At 41.8% G+C, this 18,701-nt stretch overlaps 1 protein-coding gene and 2 long non-coding RNA genes across 11 annotated transcripts in view; 2 read left to right on the top strand and 1 right to left on the bottom strand.

Moving 5' to 3' along the window:
- LOC116661010 overlaps positions 1-3,910 on the top strand; it is a 130,553-nt gene extending 126,643 nt beyond the window's left edge. For all 8 annotated transcript variants that reach the window (XR_004316777.1, XR_004316778.1, XR_004316773.1 and 5 more), the window contains one exon: positions 3,804-3,910. This is a non-coding gene — a long non-coding RNA (uncharacterized LOC116661010). The remainder of the gene's footprint in view (positions 1-3,803) is intronic.
- SNX18 (sorting nexin 18) overlaps positions 1-18,701 on the bottom strand; it is a 233,651-nt gene that overhangs the window by 198,787 nt on the left and 16,163 nt on the right. The window contains exon 2 of one of the 2 annotated variants that reach the window (XM_006185924.3): positions 1,553-11,939. The exons of the other annotated variant lie outside the window; for it this stretch is intronic. Within the exon in view, the coding sequence (XP_006185986.3) occupies positions 11,686-11,939 (254 nt within the window). The 3' untranslated portion in view covers positions 1,553-11,685. Of the gene's footprint in view, positions 1-1,552; positions 11,940-18,701 lie in introns of those variants that run through there. 2 annotated transcript variants of the gene reach the window in all.
- Positions 13,543-18,701, top strand: part of LOC116661012 — a 134,742-nt gene continuing 129,583 nt past the window's right edge. Inside the window, exons 1-2 of the long non-coding RNA XR_004316780.1 lie at positions 13,543-13,622; positions 15,923-16,106. This is a non-coding gene — a long non-coding RNA (uncharacterized LOC116661012). The remainder of the gene's footprint in view (positions 13,623-15,922; positions 16,107-18,701) is intronic.

Genomic DNA, 18,701 nt, shown 5'->3' with positions numbered 1-18,701 from the left:
AAGCACACACATATAATTTATTTAATAAGAAAAATAGCTGCACTCAAAAATTACTGAAGGCCTTCCCATGAATATCTTTTAATTCCCCCAAATTATCACATCACACACTCGGTGAGTTTGGACTGTGAATTGTAAAATTTCCTTCCATAAGCTCTTCAGTCCCACTGGAGGCACAGAAAGCTTGCATCCTGCTCCACACGGAAGACAGCCTTCCCAGGCAGCTCACTCGAATAGGACGCCCTTGGCACGTCTGCACAGTGGCCGTTAGGAAGCTTTTGCTTTGCTGACAGGGAGCACACCGGGTGAGTTTCAAGCTTAAGTGATCCCAGACTAATCCATGCAATCTAAAAAACTGGTAAACATTCAGCAGATAACTAGGTGTAGCTTTTTTTAAATTAATTTATTTTTATTGAAGTGTAGTTGATTTACAATGTGTTGGTTTCAGGTGTACAGCAAAGTGATTCAGTTATAAAACTTGTGTTGCTTAAAGCCACCAAGTTTGTGATAATTTGTTACAGCAACAATAGGAAACTAGTACAATGACTAAGGTTGCTCACTGCAGCATCATTTGTGGCAAGAAAATTGAGAGCAACCTAAGCACCCATCAATAAAAGCCTGACAAAATATTGCATCATAACCATGGATGTCAGAGGCTTCAGGCTTTTGCCAAAGGGAGAACTGCCAGAGGTAACCTGTCTGGTTTTGGTGAGGGCTTGGCGATCAATTTAAAATAGAAGAGAGGGAAAATATAGTAAAGAGATTCCAGTTAATAAATTGTAAATGCATAGCAAGTATAACACAACACCGAGGCTGTGGTACTTTTGAGCCACCCAGTCTTATTTCCTTCTTATGATAAACCTATAAATATGCTAAGTACCGTGTTAAACACTGGAAAATATAGGGGAAAAAAGAGAAAAAATAAATAAACAAATAAATAAACACTAGAAAATATAAAGAAAGCTGACTGACTAGAGAAGGGAGAAGAAGCAAGAGAATGATACAAAGTGCAAGACGTGGCAAAGCAGAGGAAGGCGTGGGTACCTCGAGAGGGAGGCGTGAGCACAGGGAGGGACACCTCACCGAGCCTGGGTGGGAAGGCAAGACGGGGACAGCCACCAGGAGGAAGTGCCTGAACCCAATCCCAAAGGAGGAGTGGGATTCAGCCAGACAAAAAAGACTTGGAAGGCCGTCCCAGCGGAGGAAACAGCTTACAAAAGGCTAGCTGACACGATGTCCAGTGTGGATGTGTGGGTGGGGTGGCATTTGGGAAGACAGTAAACTTTAAAACCCTACACAAGGACTTTTACATAATGAGATTTTTTTATACTCTCTGAACCTTAGTTTCCCCACTTTCATAATAGAATCCTAAAACCTTCCTTTCCCAAGAGGATTAAGGGCCCTGCCTGGAGTCTCAGGGCTAGAAAAGGAAGACCCAGGCTCCTGGGAGTCCCTGCCCTGTATTCTTCCCTCCAGGTCAAAGCCCCTGGGCCCCAAGGCAGGCTGGAACCACTTCTGGTTCTTTAAAAACCCTGATGTATCAAAGAAGAAAAAACACTTTGTGGTATATTTTAATCATTCATATTTAACAGACCATTGCTTTTAATACATACAAAATACAATACATAAAACTGTGCCATTCAAAATGGATTACAGACTAAAACTGTATTAATTCATCATTCATGACAGGCCATGTGTTCTGCGAATGGAACAGAGATTTGAATTTATATAAGGAACGTTGTCTTCTTTCAATGCCTTCCTTGGTTCTTACTCTCTGTAAGATCTCGTGTACAGGGAACCTTTGAGTGCCTTGGTGAATGAGAAGCCACAACAGCCTTCTGGTGCCAGGCCCTGTTTATACTGACTAGAAGGAAAAAGCCAAGTTGTATATCAGAATCATCTGGGGAGTTTTAAAACATACTGAAGCCTATGCCCCACTCTCTAGATTCTGATTCAGTTGGCCAAGAGTGGGATCCAGGCATCTTAATACTTTTTAGAGTTCCCTAAGTGATCCTAATGTAAAGCCACTGTCAAAACATCCCATAACTGAAAGTAGGAGAGACTGAGAGAGGAATCCTTTAAAGTTTTATCAACTCATTTGCAGATATTTATTAAAAGACAGGGAATGGTTTAAAAAACAACAACAATAACAAAAAACAGATGAATAAATGGGAGCAAGGCAATTTCAATAAAAAGGCTCAGCAAGGACAGACGTGGTACTGCAGGAGCCCCCTGGGCCGCCAGCAGGCAGAGCACAAAGCACAGTGGAGGCCCAGTCATGGAGAGCAGTGCATCAAGTGTTTACACATTAGGGAGAGGGAAGGAATCCAAGGGAATCACGAACAGTCTGTTAAAGTTTGTCAATTCAGTTTGCAAATATCACTAGCAGCATCCTGACCAGGCAGTGCAGGAGGTCCCCAGGGTAGACAGAGAGGCAACAACCTCCGGGCTTCAACCTCTACGTTGCAGATACCAGCATGAGTCAGAGGTAGCACCGTGGCAACCAGGCAGACACCGCCTCGCCGAGTGCGAGACAAGACCCTCAGGCCATGACCAGGGTGGCCCATCTACTGCTGAAATACAGGCGTGTGCACCCAGAACCATGGAAGTCAATTTTCTGTGTCAGACCTCTCGTCAGCTCTTGTACCTGGGGGCAGTGATGGAGTGGCCCCTAGGAACTTAAAATAAGAAAGAGTATTCTCTGAGAGTTGAGTTACAAAATCAATACTTAATAGAAGAGTCGTGCTAAGGAGAATGAATGGCTCTTGAATCAGCAAGATAGATTGTTAAGTTGTTAAGTAAGAATTTATCAATCAGAAAGGATGGTCATCAGCCATGGAGGCTTAGGAAACAAGGAAGGCATTGATCCTGTGCTTGCTAAGTTCCACACTGGGGACAAGGGCCCTGGTCAAGGGACTCGACCCAACTGTCCTCAGCCTCCACTGCCTCCATCCTAGTGTGGGCCCCCATCATGTCTGGATTATCACAAAGCCTCCTAACTGGTCTCTCTGCTTCTGCCTTGCCACGCTCAACGAGGGGCTAAAGTCACCCAGTCACAACATAAGGCAGATCGTGCTCTTTTCCACTCAAACCCTCCAACGGCACCCATCTTACTCAAAGTAAAAGCCAAAGTCCTCACAACAGCCTATATGTGGCCTTCTGCGACCTGGATCTCCTACCTCTAGGCTTCCTCTCCTCCTACTTAGCCCCGCACCACCACTACCCCTACCCCCTAACTCCCCACCCCCATCCCACACTGCCTCCCTGCTGTGCTCCAAACCTGCTAGGTGTGCTCCTGCCTTGGGGCCTTTGCACTTGCTGTCCATGTTCTGTAATGTTCTTCCCCTGAGTGTCCACGTGGCTCACTCTCAGGTCCTTCAGGTCTTTACACCAGGCTGGGAGGCCTGTCCCAACCACCTTATTTAAAGGAACAAATTCTCCCACCTCTCACTGCTCATACTCCCCAACCTATCCCAGTGTATTCTTCTATATGCCACTTCCATCCTCTAAATATCATCTATTTCACAAGTACTTTTAGTTATTATGTCTCCCACACTAGTGTGTCCATCTGTGAGGGCTGCGGTCTTGGTTGGTCTTGTTCACTGCTGTATTCCCAGTGCCTAAAACAATGCCTGGAAAACACGCATTCAGTAAATACTTGTTGAACAAGTGAATCAGGGTCCAGGATATCTCTACTGTGCCAATGGCTTCATCCAGCTTTCGAAGGTAAGTGACTCAAATGTGTTGATGTTGGGGTAATTCCCTTTTTCACAGCAACTTTTTAATGATGATTTGGTTTCCCACAGGGTAAAGCAGGAAAGGATGTGCTAGTCAGAAGGCTTGTAGTCTGGTTCCATTCAAAGTTTTCGTATTGAAGGAGTGAAAGAATCAGAGTGACAATATATGACTTTTCATCTCATTTGACGCTTCAGTCTCTAAATGGCTCTGTTGGTGGTAAGTTCCTGGTCTTGACCTGTGACACCCCTTGGCCACTTGCTCAGAGGCCAGTTTTCCTCCTGATTCTTGGAGCTCAGCTTGTACCTTTCAAACTGCCAGTTGTGTTTAGGAAGAACACACAGCAGCAAACTGGCACATACGGATTTGATAGTCAAATGACAGCCGATCACAGAGGGCTGGGTAGGGTGTAACCTGTGGTCCTGGGTCTGGGCATGGCTCTGAATGGAGCCGGCTGCACAGAAGCAGGCCCGCAGCTGGAATAAGGCGGGCACTTCAGCTGGCCACACCAATCTCCTCCTACGGCCAATGCCTCTGTTCTCCTGGAACCAGGACACAGGTCTTTGTGGAGAACAGCCCTCCCGAGAAGGCCAGTCACTTGTGCTGGTGGTGCAAACGCAGAGGGCTAGCATTTTGCCATTTTCTTTCATGAAATGCAATTTAGTGGGATTCGCAACTCTGGTGAGTCACAGAGGTCCTCTGTTCTCGAGGCACAGTTCTCCTGCATTTACGCCCCACGCCTCTCACGCTGCCGGGTCTTGGGGAGATGAGGACAGAGACAGTGCTGGTCCTCAGGCGGACTATCCCACCACCTCCTCTTCAGCTCAAGGGCATGTGCCTCTGTCCTCAAGTAGGTTGTAAAGTGATTAGTAATGAGAGCTATGGGGTCAGGTGACCCTGGAGTCAGATGACGTGGGTTCAGATCTCAGCTCTGCCGCTTTCTGGCTGTTGTGACCATCACGGAATGTCAAGAGGCCCGTTTCTTTGTCTGTCAAGTGGTTTTGTAAGTGAGTTCCTTAGATAAAATAATGTATGTAATGGTAGGTAATAGTACCATACCTAGAGCAGAATACACACTCGATGTGTAAGTGGTAGGAAAAAGAAATCAAAATCAGCTCAGGATCTATGGGTGCTTAGTTGCTAAATGTCATCACAAAAGTGACAGGAGTGCAGAGAAGGGGCCAGACACAGGGGTTAGAGCATTGCTGGAAGACTTCACAGGGCAAGGAGGAAGACAAAAGAATAACCTGTACCAGAGAGCAACAGACTATGGTTTGGTCACACCTCTCTGTACAGTACACTTTACACGGTCTTGTAACAGTACACTTCCTAATGCTGCTGGATTTCAGCATGGAATAACATGATGACGACTGATTTGGTCACCATTGTGAGTCCATTGTCTGCATGAGATTGTTCCTCCTATGCTTGGACAATCTGTTTCCAGGTCTCAGAGGGTTTGGCACAGAGCTATTGCTCCAACCTCCTTTTTACTTTTTTTTTTTTTTTTTTTTGACTAGTCCCTTTGTCAATTTTAACATTTATCTTTCACTATTTTTATTTTTAAAATAGAAAATACATTCTTCAATGATTCAAAGATATAAAAAGGCATAAAATAAAAATCTCCTTCCCAACCCTACCCCACAGCCACCCAGTTCCGAGACTCCAAAGCAAACAATGTTACCTTGTTACCTATTGTTTGCCTCTACTTTCAGAAATAATCTAGGCATATATAAGCAAATATAATTATGTTCTCTTTTACTCAAAGGGTAGCATATAAAATATTGTTCTGCCCTTTTCTTTTTGTCATGTAATTTTTGGCAGTGGGAGAATTCTGTATTGGTGTGTGAAGTTGTTTTTTTTTTTTTCAGACTGACACCTATGGTTTTTAATCCTTCAGATAACTGTGTAATTTATCATGGGATTGCCTGTCACGATGGGTACCTAAAAAGTCAAAATTTCCTCCCATGGATTCTAGAATAGGAGCCATTAAAAAGCACCATTTGTTCAGAACCTCCCCCCATCTTTTTCCCCCCAGAATTATAGGTTTTGCTTTCCCCATAGGTATTTTGGTTCAGATAAAGGACACAGCTCATGGACTTGGTTTCACACAGCTGCAGCCTTGTACTGAACATGCAACTGGCACCTCACTACTCCAGCTGGTTCAAAACAAGTTCACAAACTGAGGCCAGGGCATTAAAAAGTGATCAAAACTACAGACGCTGAACACCAACACATAGATTAAAACATCAAAGGTTTTAAGCTGAATCTAATTTACTAAATCCTAAACTATACTCCAATTTTTTAAAAAAGATTTTTCTCCCTAAGGGAACCATTTGAATCAAAACCTAAAACTTTGCATTTTCTAAAACTGTTAGGTTTAACAAAAGCAGAACCACCGTGTTGTCTAATCAAACTTGGTCTATACCGATGTTTTATTTGATTCAGAACATGGTTGCTCACAAAGCCATTCAGAGGCATTAAATTCAGCTTCCCAGAGTGAAGGCAGTGATTGTCATTTAGAAATGTGTTGCATGGCATGAGATCAGGGCTGTGTGCTGCCTCTCTTTGTCCTAGGCCTCAAGTACATATTTTTTATAAGGTGTGAAAACAGCAGATGTCAATAAAATCATGATTAATTTGGTGAACAAAAACAGAATTCTGAGCTGTCTTCTTCAGATATTCTGGTTTGAACTAGAGGACAGCCTCCCAAACATACTGGTATTTAGCACTTCAAGACCAAGTAGGGAGCCTTATGGCACAGGGCTCTGGAGAGCTAAGCCCCTACCCACCCAGCAGGAGTTTGGTGAGTCTGAGAAGCAGAGAATTAGGCTTTTAGGCAGAATATGCAAGGATGCTATGCAAGGGTTCTGGAAATCTGGAGGGGAGTTTGGACCAGAGGCCAGGTTGGATGGAGGAGCTGGTAAAGGAAGGTGCAAGGTGAGACAGCCATGGCTGACAGCAGTGTGGATTGTTTACAGCTGATCCGAAGTTCTTATTATTTAAACTCTTCATCTCATGCCTTCTCACATAATCACAGATGATCTTTATCGTTCTCACTCTTGCCATGCATTGGGCTCAGGGCTTTTCCTGTGTCATTCAGTTCTCGCAATATTTCCCATTACAGATAGAAAACTGGCTCAGAGAGCTTGAGTGACCAGCTCAAGGTCACACAATGTTTGGGAACATTGCTATCTTTTACTAAGTACCTACTTCTGGAATTTGTATCACTTCCTATGGTTGTTATTTAGAAGGGAATACTGCCAAATGGTTAAGGACTATACATACTGGTTAATCTAATATTCTCAATAATTCAATAAAATCTCAGTAGGCTCACAGATGGGCTGGTGAGTTGCCTGAGGTCACTCAGAGTAAAGAAGCTAGGGTGTGACCCCTGGCTCCAATGCGGTGCCTTTCTCACTGATGTGCTGGGTCAGCTTCCCCACTATGCTCCCAGAGAAGTCCTACAACTCAGCAGCTATTAAGCCCTGAGAGCCATTTCCTGGAGTGACTGAAAATTTAAAGCACTAGAAAAATAAAATCTGGTGCATGTGGCCACTTCAAACTTAGGAATCATTTCCAGGTATAACATACATCTTGTGTGTTTCTAAACCCTTTTAAGACAACTTCATGGACTTTGGGTACAAGTTCACCCAAGGAAGCTGAACTGTCTAATAAAACAAGCCACTTTTAGAAGTTCCATCTCAGTCACCAGCATGATGGGATTGGGACATCCTCAGAATCAGGGCCAAGTAGGAAGAACTCGTCATCCCTAGAAAGGCTTTAGCCGTCACCCAATCCCAGATTCACAGCCCATCAGCTCAGAGGCCTGGGGCAAAGGCAGATCCTCAGCTGGGTCTTTCCAGGTCCCCGCCCCCAGTGCCCTAGCATAGCACCCTTCTGTACTCTGCCCAGAAGTCTACTCACCACTTCTCAAACTCACCAGAGCTTACTGCGTGAGGAATTCTCTTGCTTCTACATGTGACCAAGGGGAGCTTGTCAAGGGTAACTCTGACCCTGACCAAGTGAAATTAAACATTTAACTTGACATTAGTTCCTGTGGTTTCCTTTCTACCCTCACACACCCTTTAAGAGAACCTCTCCTCTCAGCACCCTCACCGCCACCCTGTCCAGGCCACAGCTGATTTGTCCAGTTTGGTCAGGTGTCCACCACTGGCCCAAGGAAATCTGTGACTACAAGATGGCTTGGTTGTTTTAGATGTATTAGAAGATGCTGAAAAAGCCAAGCCATAGGAAGAAAAATAAATAAAATGGACCCATAAAGAAGAGAAATTGACAGATTACAAAGCCCCACATAGAGGGCAAGCTTACTTCTAGATGGGACTTTTGGCCACGTGTGGGAGTCACCAGTCCCTGTACCCATCCATGACCCTTTCCATTTCAAATTAGGCTAGTTTGAGCTGGCCTGTTTCTGGCAACCAACAGTGACGGTCCCCAACAGAGACAGTGTGTGAAGTACTTTATTTAAAGTACCTACTATGTGTCAGGTGCTGGACTCATGGTATCTATTATTTCAAAACATCTCACTCACAATTTACTGCTATATGCTTAATAGTTACTGAAGTTAGTAACAGAAGCAGGTACTCAGTGGGACCACCCAAATGGTTTATGGTTTTAAATCAAAACTTACTACAGAGTTTTGTGAACAATTTATACAGCAACTGCAGATGGGAGCTTAAGACAGTCAACACACGCTTCTATTTTTCTGTTTAAGTCTTTCACAGTAAATAAATGCCTCCTTGACTACTGGAGAATAAATAATTATAATATTCCATTGAAGTTGAGAAATATAGCAACCTTTGTTAATTTTTTAAAAGATAAACATGGCTGATCTGCACTAATCATAACATTTTGAAGGAAATGAAACAATATTCAACATTTTTAGTCTATAAATAAATAGTACCCTGTTTTACTTATTCTGTTAGCCAAAGATAAGGTTGGAAATGAGAAAACTGGATAATGCTTGTGGATTTAAAAGAATCATACACAGTATTTGATTCTGAGGAAATGAAGGCATAAACGGAAAAAATGGCTGTAGCAATGAACTTAGTAAAGAATGACATTTAAAGGTTTATACATAAACTTTACATGCTTGACTTGAGAGACTAAAACATTTTTCAAGTCCTTAATGGTGAGAACAGCAGCAAAATTCCAGACAATTAAAAATCAGTATTTAAGAATCTGCTGTATTCTTATGAATAAATGTAAGACAACTGGATCGCTAAAGCCCAAGAAAATCCCAGTTACAACTCTACTAAAGCCAACAAGCACTGACTCTCTGTTTCACTTTCAAATGTGTTCCCTTTTCCTGGGTTTAAAGTGTTCCTTCAGATACAACAGCCTAGAAGAGCAAAGGGGTTCCCAAGTATGGCTGGAGAACCAGTCTCACTGCATTATAGCTGCAGCACATAAACGACTTTGTCACTAAAATACTAAAACCGGGCTCCAGAGGACGCCCTCCTGTTCTAAATACACCATATATCAGAATTATAAACTACAGAAATAAAGACATAATGGCATAAAGGGCATGATAGTTTATTTTAAAAAATTGTACCACTCTGATCATAATGACCAGCATACACATTATGATGGCTTTTCTCTTGGGTATTAACATTGCAGTATGTTTGTATACTGAAATGTTTCAATAGGACCAAGAACGTTAGAGAAATAAAGATCTTAGATGAAAATGAACACTAATAATTCTGGTGTCCTACCCCACAGAATTAATTTAAACCCCTTATGAATCAGTGGCATTATAATGTTATATAGTTATGAAAAATGAAAGTTTCCTTCTAAATAGGCAGCATGAACTTATACTTTCTTGTTCTTTCATCTTTAGTTTTTATAATTTAAGCTATGTCCACCCTGGCCAAAGCACAATCATACAAGACACCTCAGATAATTTCCATGCTACCATCGCACAAGTTTAGTGATTCTCCTTAAAAGGAAAAAAAAAAAAAGTCAAACCACCATCAAAAAAGAAGGCAAATAAAACTGATTTTCAAATCATTTGACAAGCATACTGCTTATTTGTCCAATAGACTCAAACTTAAATTAAATGCTATAAGTATAATCTCCAAACTTCTGTAATAAAATTAACATTTATATAGATGGGTTTTGTTTATAGAACTGCATTTTGCAATCAACAGGAGAAAGTTACTTTTTAGAGAACAACGTATTTGGTTACAGTTCCACATGTCGGTAGTAGAGACAAAGCCACATGATGTTAAATCTGGCTCTAAGTTACCTAAGGTATAAAATTTTGATCAAAATTATGATACTCTGATCTTAAAAATTCAACCCATGTGAGATTACTTTTTAGAGTAAATGTGCTGTTGAGTATTCACTTCAATAACCTTCTCTTTGTATGACTACCTGCAAATTGACCCTTTTCTTTTAATCAGTGTGACTCACTAACATTTCAAACTGACCTCTTTACTTCCATGTTACCATTTCAATACCCAGGGATTTCTGAGGCAGCATACGTTTGACTTCATCAAAAACAGTAGATACTTTAATCTTTCAGTGACAATTTTTAAATCTGTAAACTCAAGAATCACATTACTGAGCTCAGCAACTATAAAAACGTTGAGATTTTGGTGTTTCAAGCCAGAACCTCTTTGTGCTTTTTAAATTAAGCTGCTTTTGAATCTTTTTTGGTATTTATTAGCCATTTGTATTTCCCTTATAATAATAAAAGAATATACTCAAAATAATTTGAAAGGTTAAATGTCCTGGGGGCTTACCAATACTTTAAAAAAAATTACTTTTTTCTGTCAGCATTTGGAATAGTAGAAATTATTTCTGGTCCCTCCTTAGATCAACCAACACTACTTTTCATCACGTATAACACTGAATTTTACAGACATCCCTGAAAAGTTTTTGATTAAGTAAACGAGTGAATCACAGTGGAGTCTCAATCAGTTAACAGTGTAGATCCATTAAAAAAAAATCACGCTGAATATTAAAAGAAAATCTTCAAGCTAAAAAAAAAAAAAAAGAAAAACAAAGGAAAAGAAAACCCTCCTAAGAACTAAAATTGAGTGTGTGTCGTCACTGATTCTGTGCTCATGTCCCCAGCTGATTAGACTCCTTCTCCAGGTTATAAGACATGTTCGATTCCATCTCCACTCCAAGTTTCCACGACACCTGAGTGAAGAGGCTATGCTACTGTAGCATCTAAGGGAACAGAGTGGCACCATTTCTTCCCTAACAGACACTATATCCAAAGATGAGCAGGCGTCTCCCTCCACTGCGCTCACCAGAGTGTATCAGAAGACAAAACTCGCTGGGCAAGCTGATGACAGCTGATCCTCCCAGCCCGCCCCCAGCGCCAGTAGGAGGTTCCCGGCAGTTTGTCATTATGTACACTGGCCTTTCACTCTTTCAATTAGAAAAGTTGTGGTTACTTTAAAATAAAAGAAACAGGGGTGGGGGCAGGGTGCAGAAATGAAAAACCAAGAGTCTAAAGGCACAAAGTCGCATAGCTGCTCTAGTTGGAGTTTGTAAACAGAGAACAGGTTGAATTTCAGTAATCCCAATCTAAGAGAGTAAAAAGGCATCCACAGCAGGCTTTTACCCAGCCAGCTTCTTTGAGACCCTTCGTGGGTTTTGAGGTCTACAAAGTATGCACTAAAATACCCATACTTCAAAAAGCAATAAGGCAAATAGTATAATCATTATTCCAAAAGTTACAATGGTAGTGTAGGCATACATAGTATAATTTAGTTACAATGTGTGGTACTGTTTCTATTATATAACCATATTAACTGTTTCTTTCCTACAGAATTATATATTCAGCCGAGTTTCAGTTGAACACAAAACCATCCTTGTACCACTGCTGATAGTTGGCAATAGCTCTTTGATAGCAGTATTTATTCTGCTGTAGAAATTATCCTTGAACTGAAAAAAAGTCCACAATCCAACAACCAGTCATTAAACACTATCATATTTGTGAAGAGCCTCCTCCAACTTCTGCGTCACTTTTTGGAAAAATATTATTTGTTGTTGTAAGAAATGCTGCATCTGTGATTTAAAGTCTCTTACTCGAATTTGATGGAAATGGTGAATTTCAGCCAAAGTGGCAAAAGAAATAGTGTTACAGCGATCTTGAATGCCATCAGCCTTTTGGACCTCCATCTTCCCTTCTTCCACGTGTCGCCTACTCTCCTTTACTTTGGTAAGAGCTCCTGTAGTTTAAAAAAAATAATAATTAAAAAATATACGTATCCCAGTGGTACAGCTATGTAGTAAGCAGAATCTTGGGCATTATAAATATTTGCCTAAACTATTTTAAAGTCCTCTGGAATTTAAAGGGATGACTGTAATTATGTATTTAAAAAGAAGAAATCCGGCAAAGTTTCTGAAAAACACTTCCATTACTGCAATTTCCCCTATTAAAACTAGGTTTTGCCATTGACCAAAGAGCGACAGTATGTTTCATCTCTTCCAATTAGAGTTACTATATATAAAAGATAATAAGGAACTGTCCTTAAAAAGACAAACCAAGAAACTCTGCATTTTTAACATTCTTAAGAAAAAGGATGTGACACCATTACATGCACGCATATTAAGAGAATTATCTATAAAAATAATACTCCACAGAGGATACAAACCCACTTCCTGGGAAAGTCTCACTAAAGAATTACTGTCTAAGACTCCAGAACTAGACACTAAAACATGTTAGCACCAACTCAGCTTGTGTTTTCATGCTGTGTCGTGGAGGGGGCTTGGCGATGCTGCCAATCTACAGGGGGAGGCCGCCCTCACTGTGGCGGGCCAAGCTTGTGTCTTGCGGGCAGTGAAGAGGGGATACTGTGCACATGCCTGATTCTGACTCCACATTCTGTCAGGAGACCCATACCTGGAGCACGAGGGCCCTTTGAAGTAAGAATTTGCCTCCTTTTCGTTAGCAGCTGTAAAGACCTGAGTTTTGAATTGGCCCTATGATGGCCAGGGAATGATGCCAGAGGTACCAGAGTTTCTAGTCAAGAAATGTCACCAGAGGGTGTGTGCAAGGGGGAGGGAAGGGGACGGCCACTCTGGCAGGTGCCACATGAGGGCAGACCCTCCACCAGAAGCATAGCCACGTGAAGACACAAAAGGCTGAGGATGTTTAGGGGGAAGTAAAAATAAAGACCATATACAGGTTCTCAAAAATGAATGATGATAAAGCTCTTATCACGTGAGCACAGTCAGCTCAAGGATTCAGATTTCCTGATTCCACACTGCACCCATTCTACTAAACCATGATGAAAGACAAGAGAGAGAACACATCTAGAACCCCTGGCTTGGCTGTCTGAGGACATGGTGACAGGAAAGGCAGCCTGTTTAGAAGGCAGTGAGGACGCTGAGAAGCTTTGTTCTGGAAATGTTCACTTTTAGCCAGTGATGAAGTGTACAAGGGGAGAAACCTATTTCTAAATTTCTTCAAATTTACAAAATAATACAGGGTAAACCTAGTATTAAATAAAATGCTTAGAGGTTAAACAGTGTGTTTTTGTGGGGAAGGGGGGGCACAGCTCAAAGACCTGAGAAATTAAAACCTACCAGTAACAAATGTTAAAGACACACACTTATATACGTGTCTGTATTTTCATTTCTTTATTCTAAAAGAGATCTTTACGTGACAAGCAGGAGAGCCCTGGAGCAGAAAGCACCCTGCTTCCCTGTGGCTCCACAGCAGCGATGTGGGGTCTGCTACAGAGAAAGCTGTTCGTGCTAACACAGCTACAGAAGACCCCTGTTTCACACCCTGAAGGAGTGCGGCCCTCTTACCACTTCCCCCAGAGCGCACAAGACACGGAAGCACTGAAACTTGCCTGCTTGTGGTCTACATTAAACAGAGAAAGAGCGCTCCCCCTCAGCGAGAGGTAACAGTAATTTCTTGTAGCAAATTTATGTTCATTATATCTGTACAAGTATCACTCACAATTTATGTACAAACACTGAAATTGAAGAGACCAGGAAAGCATATGAGACAGAAAAAAAAACCATACAGAGGACTGAGAACATAAAGTTATCAAATATATATTTTAAATGGCTGACAGAGAACAGGAAGTCAAGAGAGCAAAGTCCCCGCGATGCCGGGGCCCGCTGTGGGAGCGCCCAGGGCAGGCCCGCGGCGCCCGGCCCGCTCAGCGCCTCCGCGCATCCGTGGCCTGGATTGAGGACCTGCTGCCAGTAGTGCTTGTTTGAGTTGCTGGAGTCCAGCAAAGAGGAGCTTGGAAACCTCGCCCCGAGCTCCACCAATGTCAATGAACTTGCAGCTTGTAAGACCCCAGATGAGGTCACTGTATTCTTAGAAATGACATTCTGTTACATAGAACTGCAGATGTGCAGCTATAAAAACCAACTTAAAGATGAGTAAGTCTGAAGGTTTCACACCTTGTATCACAACAGCCTACATCTCTCTGAGGCCTAAAGACTCTTTGGCATTTGACACCTTTGAGCTTTCTGAGCGTATAGAAGGAGTGGAGAATTTAAGACTCACTTTTCTCCCAACTATGAGTTTATTTTACTAAGTAACACAGAGCCCCAACAATTGGGCTCTGGGGCAAGAATCTCAGTTTCACAACGTTTATGGAGGACCTGACGTAGAGCACAGAGCTGGAACGGGGGGATTCACACGCTGAAGTGGTCAAGTCCCCACCCGAGCTCTCAAGGAAGCCACCTCACAAAGCATACTGAGGACCAGCACACAGCCAGGTCACGTGGAACAGGACCACAGCACGGAATTCTGCACGGGAGTAGAATATGCTTTCTCCAAGAGGATGTGACTGTGTCACAAGGGAAAATGCTCCGGGGGCCTGCTACGTGCCAGGCACTGTGCTGAGGATGGGGGGGCGGGGATGGGGTAGATAAACAGTAAATAGTAGCTGCCCAAAATAGCCACAATATTCTCGAGGCACTTTCCATGTACCAACTCAAACCCAACTGCAACTTTGCAGCTGACATTACTGCCATTTTACAATAAGGAAACTGAGAAAGCCACCCAACCTCTGTGAGCCTCAAAGTCAGTAGGTAACCCAGTAAGAGGTGGAAATGGGATCTGAGTGCGCAACCAACTTCAAAGCAAACGCTCCAACTCCAAATATTCAGAAAAGAAACTGGAGCCTGAATGGGCAAAAAAAGGAAGGTGGACTCCAGTGAGCAGCGTTCTGGGGATAAGGGTGGGCACTGAGGATCAGCTATTCCCTCTCCTCCCCTTGACCCCGGGCCTCCCCACCCCTGCACCAGTGCTGGGCTCCTGCACTGCCCTCCTCCCTCCTCACCTTCCTTCCAGGGCCCCTGACTTTTATTTTGACATGAAATTCAGAAGCCTTGTGAGTATGTAAAAGAAACTATACAGGTTTTGAAAATTTCCCCCTGGAATCTTACTAACCTCATTCAAATCACTAATTATGCCCGCAAAGGCTTTTAATATTTATAAGATGTCTGATTTTCTTATCTTTGTTATCAACGTGATTAGGGAGCCACAAGACAAAACACTGAAAAGGTAGCACATATTTCAGTATTTTGAAAATCTAAGCTCAAACTTACATAGGGGGAGGGGGCCCTTTCTATCCCTCTCCACCCACCTCCCTCTCCCTCTCTCTTTCTACTTAGATCCTCCTGGAAAATTAAATAAATTAAGAACTGCCCCCAAATTAGTAGCACACAATCTCTTTAGGAATACAAGGATGGGCTTTGTCTCTGTTTACTCTGGTGCAAATGAACATCTCAGAAAAAACATTTTTTGTTTTTACAAACTAGGAAGGACAGAACAAACCACTGAGGAGAGTAAGCACCCAGAGGTCAATTTCACTTGGAATTTTGGTTCAACACACACTTAATGCAATTCAAATCCATGCGCAAAATGCATCAGGATTACAGGAGCAGGAAGATAGGATGGGGCATAATATATTTTTGAAAAGAGACACGGTTCCTATTTTAGGGACTCAAATTACTTTTTTGAGGTGACAAGATTTACATGCCTGAAACTATTAAAGAGCTATACAAAACAGCATATGGAGGTATTAAACAGCATTCTATAAATGTGCAAACTGTGGTAGAAGGGGGTGCTAGGTGTAATCAGGGAAGACTGTCTCCACAAAACTGCACCCATGAATTCAGAGCCAACTTAACAGCAACCTCTTTTAATTAAAATGTAGCTAAACTGATTTCCTCCCAGATCCACCTTCAGAAGAAAGATGATTAACAATAAAACAAGTTGGTAGTGATATACTTTCTGAAAAATCACAAGAGTTCCTGAGCTGAAGAGATAGCAACCAGGTTCTTTCCTAGGAGTACAGCAGCTGGCTGTTCAAGTTCAGGATGACAACCCTGAAGCCCTGCAGCCCCAAGTCCCCCCAAACGTAAGTTACCTCTTATAAACGATCACTCAAAGTCTAAAAAGTATTATTTCCTTTAAGAAGAAAACTGTTTTGTTTTAAAATATTCCTCTTACAACCTTCTGGTTAGTCTGTGCTATATATTTTAACAAACAGTAAGGGTTTAGTGTGTTTTCCTTATGAGAAAGATAAAGTCAGGTCATTCAGTAAGCTAATTACGGGAGTTAATTAACCGGTTTATTGTCTGGGAGTAAACAGAAAAAAAAAAAAAGTGGCATCCTTTAAACAGCTCAAGCTATCCATCTAATAAACAAACAGCAAAGGTGTTTAAACACCTGGGGAGTGACAAACAACTACTTTCCCTAAAGCTTCCTTCTACTGCACCTCTACCCACTGTACTAAGCTCTAGGTTCTCTCAAGACCAAAGTGGGAACATACTTTCCCAATAGAAATAATGTTATAGACATTGCTTAGATGTAAGTAAAATAGTTTTACTACTAGAACTAGAATTTGGGTTTTATCACAAATCGCTGAGTTCTCACAGTTGATCTGCCAAGTCTCAAACTGGGAAAAATCTGTATGTATTTCTACCCTTCACAATTTTTCATATTTAAAATGTTAAATATCATAAGAAAGGCAGAGATAACCATATGTTCAATCAGGCCGAGCCCCTAAGGAGTGAGAGTTAAAGAAAACTACTAGGGGCAGAGTCAGATCGCTACAGGCTTGCTACTTCTAGGATAGCTTTAAAAATTAATTTGTAGCTTAAGAAGCAACTGGAGAGGTACAATGTAACCAGCTGCAGAGCTGTAACAAAACATCGTAGCATCTTTTAAATATTCCCTTAGCTGTACTGTGTTTTTTAACAAACCCAGGAGGAGTGTAAATAAAAGCTAAAAAACATTGTCCCATATCTAAAGAACAAATCAAACACACATTTTTGTCATGCAACCAATAGAAAAATAGGCAAAGGTTTTCAAAATCTGTACTTTTTAAGTACTTTAATTAAAAATCTACCCCCCTGCCAGTTCCCTCCTCTCATAAACATCACATTACTGTTTCTTTCAAAACAGAAAAGGAAAATCAAAGAATAAGAGAAAGAAATTATGCAATAAAGCCCAAGGTGAAAAGTGATTGCTACTGGATTAAACAAAAGTCCCTGTAATACTCATGGATAGGGCAACAGTTTTAAAATGAAAGAAAATTAAAAATAGGAGGAATCAGAGAGAAACACATTTAAAATGGGAATATAAGCACATAACCATGAAATTGTTTCTCAGGCTAACAGACAGACATATGGACTAACATACGGGCCGAGTAGGATTTTATTATGAAAAGAAAATGTAGACAAGTATTAAATTCTGACATTAAATAAGAAGGGGCTGACAATACAGAGTAATAAGTATATTCTTCATTTTAAAAAATAACCAATAACAAGACAAAATAACAAGAAGGTACCATGAAATGGTGCAGTCTCCCCACGTTATGCAGCTGAAAGTAAATTCTTAAAGTGTATCTGAAGTACAGGAAAAAGTATTGATGAAAGTGGGGCAATACATTTCCACTACATCCATGACTGTGCTCCCAAGTGGGCAAAAGTAGCCCAGCTCCCCTCCAGGATACGGGGCTGAGTCGGATTTCTGTGGGGGAGGCAGAAAGGAACACAGAGACACCCCCTCCTAAAAAGGCTTACAGGCTAGGAAGGACTGTCAGCAGAGCACTCAATCTAATTATTAAATTAGTTGGGCAAATTATTAGAATTTCTCCACAGGATAGGAAGTTCACCCAGGAACTGATCACCCTAAACCTTTATTCCAAAGGGCAGAGGAGGAACCCCAAAGACTTCCTTCTCATTCATCACTCCATCCTGACAAGGTACCCACTGGGGAAGCTGGGTGCTGATTCCAAGGTGAGAAGGGCAGAGGCGGGTCCCAGATTTTTTTTTTAACGTGCTATAAGGGCCTTAGAAAAAATTTTGGTATAGTTCTCTCAGTCTCTCTAGCAAGAGGCTAAATGACTGGTCCAAAGTCCCACAGCTAATTCCTGGCAAAGAACTCACCCTTCCCACCTGCCTGCCAGCCCTGTCACTTTCCACTCCACATTCCCCGCAGGGCCTCTGCTCCACTCTGTTAAAAAGGGTTCTTCTCTTTCCACGTCTGGAGAGGTAAAAGGAGAACTAAACCAGTGTTTCAACTCTGCTTTAGGACCTGTTTTTAACAAAATCTCCTGGGCTCCTTTGGCATTTTTAGCTGACTGTACATGCAAAATTCCTAACAGGTTCGTTTTTATCGTTACTGCAATTGCCCAGGCCCAAAGAAAGACACTTTGCCCCCTTCCCAGTCATTAAACCCAGAAGAACTCATATCCCAATTTCACTCCTACCCCTCTCCCACCATTTACTTGGTATCTTATCAAAGTGAGCCACCTTGCAGAGTTTTAAAAGACTGCTCAGGCTGGAAGGAGCATCCCAGTTCACAATCCACATGCACTCAATTTTAGAGGAATGATATCATGCATGTTTGGGACGAACACAAAATAATTAAACATAAAGAATTCAATCACATGACAAGGTTCATTAATGTTATAACCTTGAAGGGCTCAAACTCAAACAAACTCATT

Source organism: Camelus ferus, chromosome 3, assembly GCF_009834535.1.
Source record: "Camelus ferus isolate YT-003-E chromosome 3, BCGSAC_Cfer_1.0, whole genome shotgun sequence".
Lineage (NCBI taxonomy): Eukaryota > Metazoa > Chordata > Mammalia > Artiodactyla > Camelidae > Camelus > Camelus ferus.
This window is presented reverse-complemented; position numbering and strand designations above follow the sequence as displayed.